Source organism: Sparus aurata, chromosome 18 (genome assembly GCF_900880675.1).
Source record: "Sparus aurata chromosome 18, fSpaAur1.1, whole genome shotgun sequence".
NCBI lineage: Eukaryota > Metazoa > Chordata > Actinopteri > Spariformes > Sparidae > Sparus > Sparus aurata.
Window position 1 is genome coordinate 5,218,491 of NC_044204.1, and position 18,616 is coordinate 5,237,106.

Consider the following 18,616-nt stretch of genomic DNA (forward strand, 5'->3'; position numbering starts at 1 on the left):
GGGGGGAAGTAGGTTCACCCAAATAAATAAACACAAATATATCATCTGATGGTGTATTTCAGGCACCAGGAAACAGAAATTAGAGCAGTGAAAGTGTATGTCGTCTTTGATATACAGTGTGCTACAGCTACCTCCCAACGCACAGACAGGAAGACACACAGCTTATCAGGTAGTGTCAGTAACAGGCACAAAGTTGCTGACTGGGTCAGATAAGGGCTGCTTCTGTTGTAATGAGAGTCTGAAATACTCAGACAACAAACGGTCTCATCTTAATCTCCACACCTCCATCTCTCGCTTCTGTTTCTCTGTTTCACACAAACACACGATCTTTCATCCCGTCACACTTAAGTATTCAGAAAATCTCAGTCTGCCAGACTCAGGCATTCTCTGTGTCATCCTGCCTTCATATCCCGCTTCTTCTTCCCCTCCCTCACACACACACACAGACACACACAGACACAGACACACACAGACACACACACAAACAGCTTCTGTAGGAATGTGGCCTGAGCTGAACTTGACAACTCCAACTCACAAATGTGTTGGAGGAACTAATTTATTTATTTATTATTGCAGCTTCTGCTCATTTCCTGCATCTCCTCGCTGTTTTACATCAGTGTAATGGTTTAAGTGAATTATGAGATAGTGAGGAAAAGAAAATTAGTGAATGAGATATTGGCAAGAAACTCCAAACATACTTGAATGGTCTTCTAAATGATTTCACATTTAACTTGAGGGGAACATTTACTGTGTATAAATCTCTTTCAGAATCTCTTGAAGACTTGGATTTTGCTTGATCGTCATCAGTGGGTGTAGATCAACGTATTTATCAGGCGATTAGATCAGCTTTTAACCTTAAAGCTTTTAACTTTAAACTCATTGGGTCAGTCCATTATCTGTGTGCAACTTAGTCGTGACTCACTGCTGCACGGCAAAATCTTAGCCTCTAAGTACTGCTTGCTGTTCTCTTCATGTAAACTACTTCCTGTTAAAGGCGGATTGATCAGGCTTCCAACTGTTTGCCTCAGTGAATTTCTCAGTTGATGTGTTTGAGACTAGCCCAGAAAATGACTTTACTGCCTGGGTGACTTGCGTCACCGATGTGCATGGGCAAATTCAAATTACCCGTGATTTCCTCTGATAACACTAATCCTGTCTGGAGAAGTTTTTTCACTTCCTTCCAGACAGTTACGAAACCCACATTTGTGAGTGTTTCTTTTTTTAAAACCAGGTCTATTTTGAAGGCTGCTGGAAAAGCACGACACAGCAAGAGGTCTGCTATGTTAAATCAGTTCGTGGAAGATAATATCTTTATTCGTATTCTTTTTACAATATTGAGAAACAAAACAGAAAGACGGCCTCTTAATAAAATCTCTCACAGAGAAACAACAGAGAAAAACATGGGGAGGCCCACATTGATACAAAAATAAACTTTATGAATGAAACAAAAGTAACTTACATTCAACTGAAGTCATTCTGCACAAACTACAACAGCAACACAGATACCTGCAGATTATACATTTTTATGTTGTACAACAGACTGAAAAAATGTGGTTTCAAAACAGCAGTCACAGTTCAAACACCAGTGATAGACATTTACATTAACCCACAGCAAATGTCACCTTGGCAGTTAAGGATTTACTGACGCATTCTCAGATTTTATTGAAAAAGTTACAAATCTGAAATGGGGATCACCAAAATAGGATCACTTTGACAACAGCAGGAATGGAGTTATAAAATGAAAATGTTTGCAGGTTGGTCTATTTAGTCAGCCTGGGTAAAAGTTGCTTTGTTGACGACTTTTATTACATTTTAGGATACTCTTCTTGGATGATAAGGTATTTATTGTGTCTTGCGTGATTTCTTCAGTCCTGTTTGTTGTGATTGTAAAATGCGCTCTATGCTTTCCTGTTTCAGACATCATGATCTGGACTGTGTGCATCAGATAAACCGCTAAAATCTGTTAAACTTCAGGATACTGCTCGTACCGCGGAAGCAACGTAAGTCTAATTTCTCTCAGTTCTCCTTTTTCTTTTATGGTGCCAAAGCTCAGCAGCTCAGCGCGACTGCAGTAAAAACAGCAGCGACTAAATATGTTATCATACTTGCAGAATGTGCTTTGATATGAATTTATTATGGTGCCAGATGAGAGATATGGCAGCTAGGACTTTAAGAATAATGACAGGAACGCAGTAAAAACCTTTTTTTTTTTCTGTGAAAGCCCTGGTGTCCATTCACACACGTTACAACAAATGCCTTTTTCTAGTACAAGCATCGCCCTCATGACTTGTTTATCTGCCCAGGCTCCAGGAGCCGTGTAAAAATTCAGTTGATGCAAGCTTTGATATCACAAGCATCATCTGCATCCCCGACACGTTTACATGGAGGCAGCAGCAGTAAACACTGTGTACACATTCACCCCGGGCTCTGTCGTTTGCCAAAACACAAACTATCCAAACAGCTGGAAAATCTGATTTGTCTGTTAGATCTGATCTCTGAGGCCGTCGATCTGCACTGGAATTCACAAAGCACCTGATTTAAGTTTTGTGTTGTGTGGACTGTGTAATCACACGCCGACAGTCATTGTTATGCTCACGTGTATTGTATCCGAACAACGTGGCTGTCATACTGTGTGTTTGTTTAAATACTAAAAGAGGGACAATCCACGGCTTCCACAGTAGGTTTTCCCTGAGTGAGTTTAGTTAATCAGAAAACACTGCATGAATCCTTTTAGACCTGAAATTATGTTTTAATCGATGATGGTTTTAATTTGTCATGGCTCAACAATAAACTAAGAAGTCACATTATGTTTATGTTATGTTGTGTTGATATCAGTTTCTCAAATGTTTTATATTGTTTTCCTTATTTACATCAAACTTTTCATACTCATAATCCTAAAATACAGAATTTTGGAGCAAGTCATGGAATACATTTTTCAATTTCTTTGGACTTTTATCGAATTAACGATTTAATCGCTCAAACGATAAATAAGAGATAAGAGCTGAAATGAATAGTCAATGTGCAGAAATTACTTTACAACTACTAAGAATTAGAGCCTGACGGGAGCACATTTTCTGGGGCTGATGTGAGTACTGATAGCAGGCAGTAAAAAAAACAACAAAATGGATATATTTGCCGATACATGCACAGTTATTAAAATGATCCCACAAATGTGGAACTTAAATAAAAATGACAGCATGTACACCAATACCAATATATATGTGATATGCTTTTCTTTAGAATTTTTTTTTTAGGCAAACTCCAAAACCCTTGTGAAAGTAGTCTACAGTTTAATTTAATTGTGAATATTGGGGCTTCTAACTGTAATACAGTTGATTTTGAAATGCTGTTCAGGCTAAACAGAGTCTCTGCCATCCAGTAAAACACATTCACCTCTCAATATGCTGTGTTCTGCACAAGTTCTTGACCAAAACAAGCGTTTCTTTTATCTCAGGCTTGCATATTTACGCCATATAAAACGGCTGCATAGACATTTCTTTACTGCTGCAGAAACCGCCCCGCATTAAGTGTTCCCTTTATCTTTAAGGGCAGCAACACTGCAGAGCTGAACTTGATCACAAACACTAACGTCTCCTCCAAAGAAAATACTGTAATCTAGTTCACACTGATAAAAATCCACATTTCATAATCTACAGAATTAACAGTATGGGAACAGCACTAACAACACTAAAAGTTCAAATACATCACATTCACGTCTAACATCACCTCGTCTGTCTTGTTTATGGCTTTCATCTTTTTTTTGTTCTTTATGGGGATCCAGCCCCCTTCATTCTAACAGACAGCAACAATAAACAACAGCAATACTAAGCAGATTAAGAGTTCAGTGAAATGTTTATCCTACGTGAAATGTCATTTTTAATATGTTTCAGAACTGAAATAGTGGGCCAACATTGGACACACATCAAATCTGTGTGTTTTTTTTTTTTTGAATTTTTGCAGTTCTTTGACGAGCAAATACATTTCACATGGACACAAACACACAGCAGAATGTGGATATGATAAAACCCTGCTGGTGATTTACTTTTCATACAATGCAACAGTCCTCATCAAAGCTCTTTATCAGGATTTCATCAGAAAGGCATTTCTGAATGAGCATTGTTGTCTTAATGTCATGCAGGCCACTGTCATGGAAACAGTTTTTCTCATGTCTGCTGTTGCACATTCAATCACATCACACACTGCATAGTAAACATACTGTTATCAAAGTTTGCCAGAAACTGATGGTTTTAGAGCATTGGCTTGTTTGACGTGAGCGTTTAAGAAGTGAAATCCAGGAGATACAGTTGTATGGACATGTTTCAGAAGCAGATTCCTCTTCTTAGTCACTTTCTCCCACGTTGAAAAAGTCTTGAGTTTCGCCTCCTTTTTCATTTTGAAACCCTCCACGGTGAAATACTGTGCAACATGTCTAAATATGACCTTAACGTTAACGAGTGCTCTTGGCAGCTTCTCTTTGACAAAGGGATGAACTTCTGTGGCGGTAACAAAGGAGTCCTGAATTACCCCCGTCTAGTGTGGCACAGCAGGACTACACCAATTTAGCAGGTCAAACAAGTGAAAGACATCTGAACTATTGTTTCATGTGGTGTTTTAATCTCTATCAGAGTGGAGAACACAGACTCAGATCTCACAGTCAGAGACTGCTGAGCTGCTGTTAGTTTAAAAAAGTCCCATCTGAGAAGTGTGCTTATACACAAAGCTGCCTTAGATTGGAGTAGAAGACAGGGTTGTATGTACTTCTACAGTTTAGTTCTCCATGCAATCATTGGAATGGACGTAAATAGCCAAAAAAAAGGCTTTTAACCAATACTGTGTCTTAAAACATCACCTCTTCACAGCTCCCATAATCGCTCTCCACCATGCTCGACCCGTCGTAGCTGCGTGGGTTCTGCCCTGCTGGCCTCGTTTGAGGCTGGGCAGGGTTTGGCGCCGGCGGTGGGCTGGCCTGTTCTGCATACGATGGCATAGCCACGCTCAGACGCATGCTGAGTCTCTTGTAGCCTCCTGAGACGTTGTCCAGGCTGCGGGTGTGCTGGGTGGGGTAGTAGCTGATTGCGGTGTACTCGTTGGGGCACTGGGAGCTGGGAAGAGGAAGCCCGTCTGGACCCAGGAAGTCGTCCAGGTTCTGGTTGCTGTAGCAGGGGGGTAGAGGGGCACGGCGGTCACAGCGGTCCAGTGGGAACGGGAAGCCACCAAATCGAGAGTTTCTCCGGGACTCCATGGTAGAGGTGGAGTAGGTGTCTTCTACGATGTCAAACTGGGGGAACTCCTGGCCTGCAGGGCGGCCATAGTAGTCAGGGTCTGCAGGATAGACTGAGATGAGAGGACAGAAAAAAACATCAGAGTGGTTCATCCCGATACATTATTTAGGTCTACTAGTTGCTGATTATTTCACAGTTGGAAAATAACCGTATCATTCCTTTCTGGAGGCCAAGAAGTACCAATCCCAACACACCCCTTGCCCATACCACTTCTCCCATCCCTCCGATGTGTGCATTCATGTCTAGGTGTCCCGATTCTTGTTAGGATAGGGTGAAGTGTTAGGGCTATGTGTCCATATGATATGACCTTATCTTCAATGAGCTCATATCTGCCAGTTTGTATATTGACTATAATTATTATTATTGTTTTGTTATCACCCTTGCACAACTTGTAAAGCACAACTTGTAAAGCAAAGAAAGCATCTTAGGAAAAGCAGCCCCCCATGCTTAAAATTAGACATATAAATGTCTAAATGCCAGTGTCTACACTAATCAGAGTAAGAACTTTACTTTTCAGCTTTCAGACCGGACAAACAACTCTAATCAGCACTTAATGTCACCGATAGATTAATATTAATAAACACTAGGACAGTCAAGGCTGTGTGGAATGTTCAGGACGGATTTGTGCAAGTCGGGGGGTTTGAATAAGATTTGATTATTTGCATATTTAATCCTTCACTGTGGATTTGAAGTGCTCTGGGTTCGATTAGTGGAACAGGAGGAGAGGGGATGTCTAAAGAAAGCTCAGCGTCCTAAAGTCAGGGGGAAGCACGTCAGTTTAATATTACAGACACAAGACTGATCCGGACTTCTAATGAGCAGAATAATCTCTTCTTAGATGATCAGAGCAATAATCAACGAACACTGACAATTCAAGGGCAACCTTGATAATAAGCTCCTCCAGCTTTTGTACCTCCCTGCGTGTCTGCTCTTTGCACTTAATCACATATTTTCCCCAACCTTGAAACTGTTATTTAATGATAAATCTTGTCCTTTTCTATGTGATAATACTGAATAATAAGTTACACCCATTTGATGACCTGCAGGTTTAACAACGGGAGGATTGTGTGGCAGGTGAGAGGCAGGAGAGTTGTTTTTCTGAGTTTGACGATTGAGCTTTTTGACGACCTTGCAGTGATTCAAACTTCAGTTATTCAGATTTTCCCTTTCAGAGTGTTACCCACCACATTTTTTATTTACAATTGCGTAAAGGGTGTCAAACAGTGTGCTCAATGCATATTGAAGAAAACAGTAAACATATTGTTGGTACTTTGACTTGGTGAAATGTCACAAAAAGACAGAACAATTCGCTGCAACCTCTTGATAACTGATTTAAACCGAATTATGGTGACTATTTCTTTTACATTCACTTATTGTAGCTTCTACACTTTGCCCCTTGGTTTTGCCCCTTGGTTTGAATTATTGCAAATTTAAATCCCTTGGGGGCTTGAACTTTTGGTCATACACAACTAAGCTCTGTTTCCATTTAACTGTCCAGCAGATTTGAAGCAAACTTTTGAAATGTCACGAAAAATAATGCAAATTAGGTTTGGAGACAATAAACTAGGCAACGCAAATTGGAGTTTTGTCCGAAGTTGGTTGTGTAGAGGTTATGTGTGGCTGTAATAAACAGAGTAGAAGCAGTAGAGGTGCCATCTAGAGATGTAGAAATGAATCTGGGAATGAGAATTTTATGGGATATTGGGTAAGACGTTGATAATGGACATAACTTTTTGTCTTCTTCTAGAAGTGGAAACAACTGATCAGACATGTGACTTAAATGTTTGCTGTGTTATTCAGTAAGTTATTCAGTAGATGTTACTATCTCCATTTAAGCACTTTACCTTTTTAAAAAATAAATAAAAGACAACGAAAATGAAAGGGAGTATTTTTGGGTAACACTGTTTCCATTTTCCATCCATTTTCACATGCCATACTACAAAAACACAGGGATGAATACAACTAAGTCTGATGGTTTTAAGTGTAGTAATAATAATAATTTACAATTGTTTTATAATAATAATAATAATACAAAATAAACACATTTCAAAGATACTGATGAACTGAAATCTTTTTTACAGTTTCAACTGTATTTAAATTAGGCAAAGTTATTGTATGGCTGATTGTGTACAGACTTTTTTATCAGTTCAGAAAATCACGTATTGCACCAGCCATGCTCGCTTCAGTAATTGTAATAACAATAAAGCATTCGATATAATGAACATAAATCCAAAGGAGGAAGGTGTAGCAGCTGAGCTCACGCTGTGTGACTGACAGGGAACACCCTGGAGCGACGAGTGCTTAGCAGTAAAGATGGGAAGAAAAATCGGAAAACAAAATGAGGATTCTTGAGGATTACCTCTTTGTATTCCTGCACTTTATCCCCAAAATTGAAACTAAGGAGGCAGGCACATTATACAGTTTGTTCAAACAAAATAAAAAAAGTCTCCTGCTGTCACTCGAGTTACTGAGAATACTAAGCAGACTCCCAGCTGCTTGTTTTGTGAAAGAAAGACAGAAAATGGGACAAAGTGGTGGAGGGGAGACTGTAAAGAAGATGAGAAACACAAGAGAGATCTGCTTAGGAGAGAGGGAGGGAGGAAGGGAGGGATGGTGGAGGAGAAGAGAAAAAAATCAAGAGACTACAAGGTGGGGACAAAAAGTGTGAGGAACAGATTCAAGAGCAGAGAAAAAAGTGAAAGATGGAGTGAATGATAAAGAGTGTGAGAGAGACAGAGGTCAAAGGGAGAGACGGGCAGGCAACACGAGGGAAGGTAAATTAGGTATATAGAACAATTGAGAGGGAAAGGGGGAAGGCAGAGTGATGGTGAAGATGTTTCCTGGCTGAATCTTTAAATCTCCCTCTGTAGACTTAATGCACTTCAAAAAGATTGAACATTTAGCTCAGACTCTCATTCTTTGCTTCTTATTTCCACCCTACGAACAATTCTAGGAGAAAAAGAGCAGCTCTATTTTGTTGTTGTTAAATGACATGAGTCCTTTGGGAACTTGAAGGACAGATTAAATATGATCTTTGTCTGCAGGTTATAATGTAGTTTTGGACATAATGAGGATTGTAGATCGGAATCTGATTAGAACAGGTATCTTCTCGGGGCCCAACATGCACAGGAGGAATGATAAAAAAAAAAAAAGTCTGACCCTGTCTTTTTAATCCTACACACCTTTGCAGACTTAAGATTCAGTCATATTTTTTATAGTTTGCACAGCTCAGTAAATAGTAAAACAAACAGAGCTGCTCTTTTTCTGAAGCTGCAGAGAACAGAGGACTTAGTCACCGCCTCGGGCCGAAATATAAACAATGAATGGAAAAATTACTTTGTCCATGATTTTTTTCAAACTCAAGTCCAAGCGGGAATATAATGTCCTGAAATTAATTCAAAGCAACATGACTGTTGACAACATGTGAATATATAGTCTACTATGCAAATACAATGTTTGTATTTGTTATGGTCATTGCATTTAACTTATATGATGAATGTTTGCAGTCTCTGGGCTGCTGCCTTCAATTAATCAACTGAACGGTGCATTAAAGGGAAAACAAAAATCATAATTTGTATCGAACTTAACCTCAGCATGCATTTATCACAGCAGCTTTGGTTCACTTCAGTTTTGCTTGGCTGCTGAGCTGGAAAGAGAACCAGGGACATACAATTGAGGAAATGGGCATTTAAAATCACCAATCTCAAAAGATATTTAAAGTCATGATTTGTTAATAAAATGTTCTTTTTTTTATAGTCATGAAGGTTGAAAAGTTCAGGGGCTAACCAAGGACACAATTATTGTCACACCATTATTTGGTGTTAATGTTGGGCCTGAAACAAATGAATAGTTTTTTATCTTCAATTATTTCATGCCACAGTTTTGGCAATAAAATGTCAAAAAGTTCTGAAAAATCTCATAATTTCCAAGAGCCAAAGTGACACCTTTAAGTTGCTTTCTTTGTCCAACCAACAGTCCAAAACCAAAGGCTGTCACATATTTGTCTCAATGGTGGACATTTATAATTCAACCCCTACAACATTTTTTATCTTTTAACACTTCTCATCATTTTAAAGTATTTTATAATTGCAGTGAATGCGGCTGTGAATTTGCAAGTATGCACCTCTTCTGTTTTGAAGGGTTTAGGAAAAAGCCACTTAATGGAGTTGTTGAATGCAGTGGCAAAGCTATACATATTTAAATGTTGACTGTTTTTATATAAAAAGTAATATCTTCTACAGATGTATTCCTTCAGTAAAACAAAACTAAACCTTATTTTGTGCTCCTACGTTTCCTTTTATCAGCTCTCTCTCTCTAGCAGCATTTCATTTTACCATCACAGCATTTGATAGCCATAAACTGTTTCATTATGGCTGACAGTTTGATGGGCCTCTGTGATTGGTTATTTCATCACCATTTTACTTCACCATGCAATTGTTTTGTAGAGAGATACTTTCTTGACTCCAGAATCTGTAACCTTATCGACCTGAGAATCGCCTGAACTGTCCACTAAACGTGTCAAGTGCGTTCAAGGGAAGCCATAGAAGATTTAGGTGTAGGGTCACAGGGATAACTAAAGCATATAAGTGTAGCAGATTCAGCCTCCGTCCCCTCTTAACAACAAGCTGGATAACAAGTGAGGATCTACAGGAATGCGTCCTTTATTCTCTGTGATAAGGTCAAGCAGATGAACGACCTGTCAGGCAGGCGTTGCCTGGGGAGCGATGGCATGACCGATGTCTGATCTGCCTCTTTTCATCTGTCTCGAGAACATAGCAGTGGATGTATGAGTCACGGCTCAGCTGAATTGATTTCTTACATGAGAAAAAAGAAATAAATGAGAGAGAGACAGAAGGCAAGGAGGACAGAGAGAGGGAAGAGAGAGTCATGACAGAAGAACAGAAGAGGAGAAAGAAATCAAGTGATAGAAGGAAGGAGAATGAGACAAATAGACCAGAGGGAGATAGAGGAGAGATAAACGAAGAGAGACAAAGGGACGGAGGGTACAACAGAGGAAAAACAGATACAGACAAGCACACATAAATGAAGTCAAATACTTTTACAGTCCCTGCTAATTTCGTAAATTTGATGATAAATGTGATAAATGACACCTTATCAAAGGTGTTCAAGATCATCAGCTGAATCTGCGCCCCTAAATTAATATTCAAAGCTACTTGTGTCTCTGCTTGTGGTTATGATTCATGCACAAAAATGTTACCCAAAAGTAAAAAATAAATAGTTTAACCTGGGCCCACATCCACATGTAGTAATGATGCATAAACAGTAGCTGAGAGCAGCCCATGTAGGTGCTTCTCTTTTTCTGTCATTAAGACACTTTGTTTTGTTCTTTTGTTATTCAGCCAGTGACATTAAGGTAAACTTCTTACATCGCTGAGACGAAGCAAACCTGCTGTCTCTGTTTTGATAGCTCTTAATGTTTATCATAGGACCATTTACTACGAGCCGAGAAGAGCAGAAAATAGGTGTGTTTAAACCCCACTTGCGTCACTTTATGTTGTTTATAATGAGTATTATTAAGCTTAATTTATGTTGAATTTTTAAAAAAGAACTCTATTGGCAGTCTTTTAAGTGGACAGACCAAATCCTTTTCTAAAAGCTGGTGTTTTATGGAGGGACAATATTTTTTTCCAGATAAAATTGTCGTTCAACCAACACAAAAATGTTTCTGATTTGCTTCAGTCTCCAGGCATAATCCGCACACATGTCATTTTTTCAGTAACACCATTAACTAACCTGAAAGGGATTCAGAATTTGAACTACAGTGATTACTTGATACGTGGTTGTCAACTATTAAATTACTCGCCACCTTGATCTTAAGGAAAATTAACTAAAACCTATCTGATTCCAGATCCTTTAATGTGATTATTTACTAGTTTCAAAGCTCTGTGACTGTAAATGAAATATCTTTGGGTCGTAGACAAAAGATATTTGAGGACGTCATTTTGGGCTTTGAGAAAGACTGATCAACCTGTTTTTCACATTTTATTGAGTAAACAATCAATTAATCAAGAAAGTAATTGGCAGATTAATCATTAATGAAAATAATTTGTTGGTTGTAGCCGAAATTAAGAGAAGGGGTGAGAAAGTAAAAAAAACAAAAACAAAACAAAACATGTAAATATTTGGAGAGGGAGACAGGAGGAAAAAACACATGATGACGGTGAATGAGGGAGGTTATTATATAGAACAAGATGGAATACATTATTGACAGTCAACCAAGAAAAAAGAGAGGAGAAATAGATAGAAGAGGAGAGAATCAATCGCAGGAGGAGAAAGTGACAAAGACGAGCTGAGAGATGAAACATCCCGGTGTTGTTTCCTGATGTTATCGCATCCAATCAGCCTCGTCTATGAATGTTTCATCTTCCAGATTTTAATCAGCATCGTGTGTTGACAGACGACTCTACAGGCAGCCCCGTGTTTCCCATGATGCACAACTCCACATGGCAATTAAAATGCTTGTTTACAATGACCTTGAATGACTGAATAATTCAGCCTGTCCTGACCTTTTTGTGTGAGTGTGGCTCTGTAGCATGACAGAGAATGTCGAGGTGATTTAGTTTACCGCTTATGTACTTTTTTCCCTTCAGTGCAGTTGACATTTTCCCCGCTGATTCTGTGATGAGTGCTGCAATTAGATCATTTTTTACCATTGCCTTGAAATTAGCTGCGCCACTTACAGCTGACAAAGACGCCTTAAATTAAAAATACATGCAATATATGACCGGTTAGTCTTGTTCATGATGGAAGAATTATAAAGTGAAAAGTGGTGGATCGACTGATATATTTATTTCAGGGACGATACCTATGATTAGTAATCAAGGAGACAGATTTTTGGAATACATTTGCAATAAAAATTTAACTCTTTGTTACATTTATTCACTGGTTATTCTAAATGTCAACACCAAGTTTACCGAATTACTTTCCTTCAGTACAAAATTGATGTACTTTACTTGAGTTCATACTTCCACTCTGTTGTTTGGTGTTGATAGCATATTATTTGCAACCTGTAACCAATCACATAGTGTTGTGGGTGACAGTGATGAGTTTGCTTTAACCTCAAAATGTAAGAGGATATTTCTCTACTTGGTGACATTTTATTTTATATATTTAAAAGTTGCAGTCGCAGTTTGAATGATGGCCGTATGAGTGGTCATTTGAATGCAGTGTTGTTGGTATCTGTGTAAAGTTTTATGATAGATATTTAATATTGAGAGTTTGATTATGATTAAAAACAATTTAGATGTTTTTTTCATAACTGACTAACATAAACACACATTCTTTACACAAATATAGATAATCGGAGATAAAGTCGAGCAATATATTGACCCAGCTGATTATTTGTCAGCTCAGAGCTGCCCAAAGTGTGGCCCATGGGCCAAAGTTTGTCCGCCATAAGATTAATTTTGGCTCCCATGAACAAATAGTGACCTTTACAAAAAGTTATAATACAAATCATCGATGGTTGTGAGGTAAATTGTTCTTAAAATATGTAGGATCCCTAATTATTATTTTTCTTAAAATTCCAGACACTTTGCATTAGGAAGTTGGGATCAAAGGGCAAGACAATACAATAGGTGTTTGGTTTTGGCCTGTGGCCCATCCGAATGGTGCATCTATGGCTGAATTACGTAAATGGCAACACAAAGAAAGTAACCAAACATATAAGTTTTTTCTTACACAAAACTAGTTTGGATAACTACATTTGCTCTGTCATAATTCATAAAAAACACATGAATACACACCTTCATAGTCCATGTCCCAGTGGTTCTTCCTGATGGAGTCGTTGTCGGAGCTGGACGGTGGCCTGGCAGGGAGGTTGGGGGCAACGCTGCACACAACGGGCCCCTGCGTCTTCTGAGAGGAAACCCCACTTATTGAAGAACTGATCTGGCTTCGTGGCCTAAGCGACCTGAAGGGCGAGTGATCAAGGTCATTGACCAATGAGGTCATCTCTATGGGGTTGACTTCCTGGTTATCGGCTTTGAGGCTCTTGGCCAGACTGGGCTGGAAGTAGCTGTGAGTGTGAAAAAAGCAGCTGTTTATTCATCTTAATGGAGGAATTACAGATACACAGATTCCTGCCTTATCTACTTAATAGCTTCTTTATTTAATCAACGACAGTTTGTTATATCAGTGTTGATAAACTTTGTGCAGAAACGTGATGACTAGATGTCAGAGGAGAATGGTGAAACTTTTGTAAGATCAGTTTCTAGTCTGCTGAGCTGCAAGTAAAACATGTTTCCAAGAGTTACTTCTGAGATCCCCGTTCAACTTGACAGTTGTATAATTGAAGAAATTCTGTTTCTGATGGATTAAAATTCTCAACAGGGTTCTTTCAGCTGGGTACTTCCCTCCTGGATGTCCACTGGATGCACAAAGGTTTTATAATGATACACAGAGCATAAGGTCAGGAGAGGTACAGTACAGCTTCTGCTAATTCAGAATCTCCTGAAAAGTTGTTTTAACACTTTGTACACTTGTAGTTTTTTGTCTTAAGACATAGCACCTGGACTGATGGAATAAGTTTCAGGACTCCTGAACTTCTTTTTTAGACACAGAAACTTACCCATTGGAGTCCTGGACACAGACAGGCTTTTTCTTCTTCTGCTGAACGTAACGTTTCCTGATGCAAATGAAGATGCCGACCAAGAAGAGTAATCCCAGCACGCTGACACTGATCTCCATAATTTCCATATAGCCAATCATAGGAGATACCTGAAGGGTAGACAGGACAAATGATGGGTTGAGTGTAACTTAAGATACCTCTGGATGTGACCTGTCATTTCCATCGACAGTCGTCTCAAAAACTGTGAACTGTAAATTATTTCATAACATTGTTCTGACTCACCTGAGGCAGCGGGTCGCAGTGGATCAAGCCATCTGTTACTTTACAGTCATAGCCTCCAGGACACGGATTGGGTGAGCAGACTTCAACCTGATTGTGGCATCTATTGAAGGAAAGGATGTTGGATTTAGGATGTTATGTGATGTGATTATGTGACTTTTATAGTTTGCATGAAAGGTAAGGTTATTTGGTGGATGGCAGTGTTGCTGCTCTGCTCTAAATGCTTCTTTTAATTGAAGATAGGAAGGATGTAGTATTTGTTGTGTAAGCATGATAGCTTTAGCATGTCAACATACTAAAAATCAGTATGTAATATTAAACATTTTAACTTACTATCATGCATACAGTTTGCATGTTGACATTTAAAGTAAGATACTCATTAAACACTTGTTTTTCATGTTAACTCTCATACAATGAACATTGTTTGTTTATTTGTATTGCACCTCTCATACAGGTTCATATTGAATATGATGCTAAATGACTCAAACTCCATCCATGAATTTTGAAATAGCTTTAAATGGCCTTAAGCTAGTGGAATTTTTTCTCAGACGACATGAAAATTAAGTTGAAGAGACAAAAAGTTATAAACTTTCCCAAGATGGAGTGCATGAGTCCTTTTTTCAGTCACTTGGACTCATGGAATCGTTTTGATTGTGGACAAAAATCCGCCAGTTTCCCTCTAATCAGTTAGTGTTTATGTCCAAATTGCTGTGGACTGAGAATATGGAGTGTTAACAAGAGTGCTACAGTGTTGAGCGGCACAAAGTCTGCCATCTTGGCCAGGGATTGAAGGTTGAATTGGGAAGATGATACTGGAAGCTTCACTGCATACCTCCATCTTCCAGGCCCAGACATAAAACACCACCCTGAGGACCCACTGGCAGAGCTCTGATTGCTAAGTGCTGCTACTGTGATACTGACAAAACCTATCATTTTGTTTTACATAAAACTGCCCGTTGTTCGACTTCACCCAGTCATTTCTCAGGTGCTGAATTCCCTTGTTGTACAGAACTAAATGTACATTCCAGCAGTTACTGAATAAAATGCAGCTTTCAGTTTGTTTCATGGACAAGAATTCCAGCTTTGGAGCAGAGAAAAGTTTTTTGATAAAATACGTTGTAAGGCCTGTATTTTTCTTTCTATCATAATGGATTACTGTTCTATCAACACACAAATATTTTTTGCCAATCAATGTGACTATTAAAGTAATTATCAGACAGCACCAGAAAACCTTCACAGCATGATGAAACGTCTATCTGTATGCTTTGCAAGCCATGACGCACACTCCTACTTCCTGCAATTATGATCCACTGGTGGTCATTTTTCATTCACTGAGTTAATCAGAAAAATACCTGGAACGCGGACCGCTGTTAATACCCGCAAGGAGAGACGCAATTCCACAGGCGGCCTTGATGAAAGGACGAATATGCAAATGCTGCAGTGATTTCATTTGAACGTGACTGTTCTGTTTGTCAGCAAAAGATGGTGTGAGTGGAATACAATGTGCTGGTTGTAGGTTGATGAATTAAGTGTGTGTGTGTGAGTGTGTGAGTGTGTGTTAGAGCAGGCATCCAATCACATACGCGTGCAAATTCAAGGCCACACGTGTTTTCTTTTCCAGAATACAAGCATGTACTTCAATGGAAGTAATACAGCATATAATGACGGTTGTGCTGATGGACCTTTGTATTTAGTTGGCCTTGTTGGAATCATGATAATACCTCTGTGTGTCTACTTATGAATCTGTGGGTGAAATTAATCTGTTTAAGCACAGGAGACTGGTTGGAGACTTCTGTATTTATCTTCTTTACGTATTAATCTTCACCTGTTAATCTTCTCTTTATGCGTGATTATCAATTCAGTGTACAAAATGTGAAAGTGAGTATCAAGCTAATTAGCTAGAGCATATCCTCCTAAAATAGGAGCATATCACTTCTGATGCGTTACACTGGAAAAGGTGTACCTTGTTTCCTATGACAGACTGCTGAAAGATGTACAGTTTAACTTAACGTAGGTTAAAATAAAATAAGTATATGTAAAAATCCCAGCATCACTGGGACTGAACACAGCCTCCAACTGATGGAGGCCAGTTTGATGATAGGGAGTGACAAAATGTAGGTGGTTTTCTTGCTGGGTTTTGCTCCTGGCAGCAAGTTAGCTCATATTGAGCAGTGCTAGCTTCAAGGTTGATCGAACTACTGAATTACTTTTGCAACCTTAAACTCCCACAATCACTTTGGTAGTAATTCCCTGCTGTCAAAATGACTTTATAACATTTAATTGTATCTTAATGATAAGTCAGAATTGTACACCTTTATTGTAGGTCAAGAAAAATGTTCATGACACAATTATAATGGTCACATGGCCAAAGTCAGAACCAATCACGCTCATTTATCTACCTCAAGTTAAGGTGGCCATACCTCGCCAAGTTCGGACTTTCATGCCTGTGAGGTCCATTTTATTTTAACCAACTATAATAAAAATTGTACATCTTTTTGCCATCTGGTAAAACAAGGAGGTCTAGACCTTATTCCAGTTTAACAGAATGAAGCAGCACACCAGAAGTGATATGCTCCGATTTTAATCAACCCAGCTGTCTTCATAGATGGTGTAACAGCTCACGTTTCACTCACACTGTACAAGAATAAACTCAGCCCAAAATGTGTTTTCTCCAGTTTAATGTGTCAATCTTCAGTGATTGTGTGCTGGGCTTTAGGCGACCTTCACTCAGTGCTACACCCCAAAGACAGAGCACTGAAGCCCTCTTAATGTGCTGTTCACAGTGCACCTCCTCTATAGAGACAGTTTTATTGGCAATGGCAGGGGCTGCACTCCATTTTGTGCTGGAGTGCTACATGATACAAAGTGGCAGGAAAGCCTTCATCAAACAGCAAAGGTGCTCTGGCAAACTTTAATTTAACCTACTTAAAGCTGCACGGGTGGGTCCATTTATCGTACATTTTCCAATTTGAGTCAGTAACTACAAATGCTGTAAAATATGTTTATATGGTTCTGTATTGTTTAGATGCTGCTAGTACATGTGGTGTTTTGTTCAAGTGCTGCGCGGAGCAATCATTTTCAGTCAGCACAAATTATGTGTCATGAAGAAATGAACTGGAAACAAAGCCCAACCAGCTTGAAGGGGCACTGTGTTATTATTACTGCGAGAAAACACCGTCAGAGCTGGGGAAAAAATGCAATTTGTTATTAACTATAGTTTCCCTCAGAGAAACCTGCAAAACACCAATCACATGCTACCAGAGGCCAAAGTGATGCTGACATTGGAAATGATGATGAAAATGTATCTGACATGACTCAAACAGAAATGTTCATGGACAAGGTAATGTTTTAAATTGTCACATTAAGTTAGTCTGGTATGCTGACTTTCCCTCGTACTCTCTGATTCATTCCATTATTTGAATCTTCTGTAAAAGCTTCGAAAAACAGCATTTGGAATAACTCTTTAGTGAAACCAAACTAATCAAAGTTTAACAGTAAACACAGCTTTTGGAGAAAGCTTTACACCGCACACAATTTCGATGGATTGAAAACTCCTGCATGTAGGTAAAGAGTATATAAAAAATGCTAAAGTGTGTGTGTGTTTCTGTATGTGTGTGCTTTTACCTTGCTTCAGCGTTGTCCAGCGAGCAGTTGCACATGTAACCTTGGGGTTTGGGTATACACACTCTGCCGTGGGCACATGGCTGGGAGGCACACGGGTTGTCGGGCAGCTCGCAGCGGGTGCCGTGGAAGAGTCCTGCACACCTGCAGCGCGGCTCTGCAGAGTAAATAAAACACACTCAGACGTCTGAGACAAGAGCTACTGATCAAAGCCACAGTCAGTTTCCCCTACAGGCAGTAAATAATCAAAGCAAAGGTCAACCTGATCCACCCAGAGAACACCAGAGTGGGATATTTAAAGGGAAAAATCCCACCATAAAAACTTTTAACAGTCAGTTTTGTTGTTTTTCTCGTGGATAACTGGTCAAAAAACGAGGTAACATCTTAAACATCACTTTGTTGAAATGGACCAGAATGCAATGCAACACTTGCTTTCTGAAGAGGAGACATGACTCTCATTCTCATGTTGTTACAGGGGATGGAAGACATATGAAAGCACCAACTGAAAAAAGTAAATGGAACCTCAAAGTAACTTCTGGTTGTTGAGTAACATCAGTAGAACTTACATTTTTTTGTTGAAATAAAAGTAACTTTACTACTGTACCACCAAATGACTGGCTATTTCAATATTGTTATACTTAACATCAGGGGCTGGGAATGACCCGCAAACCTTGCAGTAAATCGACTTGCTCAACCTGACTTAAATCATCCATGACTTGAACAGTAACATGGAATCTGCTTCATTTCTCTCTTACAGCCCAGACCAAAAACACGACATCAGAGTCAGCTCCATTTCCTGGTTGAAAAGAGCAAAAGCAAGTAAGTGACCCTTTTTTTAACGAGG

The 18,616-nt window shown here is 39.1% G+C and overlaps 1 protein-coding gene across 1 annotated transcript in view; it reads right to left on the minus strand.

The window, feature by feature from the left end:
• Positions 1-1,279: 1,279 nt before the first annotated feature.
• fat2 (FAT atypical cadherin 2) overlaps positions 1,280-18,616 on the minus strand; it is a 115,882-nt gene continuing 98,545 nt past the window's right edge. Inside the window, exons 25-29 of the mRNA XM_030395786.1 lie at positions 17,776-17,929; positions 14,155-14,254; positions 13,873-14,021; positions 13,049-13,320; positions 1,280-5,334 (exon numbers count right to left, since the gene is read on the minus strand). Coding sequence (XP_030251646.1) covers positions 4,838-5,334; positions 13,049-13,320; positions 13,873-14,021; positions 14,155-14,254; positions 17,776-17,929 — 1,172 coding nt within the window. The 3' untranslated portion in view covers positions 1,280-4,837. The remainder of the gene's footprint in view (positions 5,335-13,048; positions 13,321-13,872; positions 14,022-14,154; positions 14,255-17,775; positions 17,930-18,616) is intronic.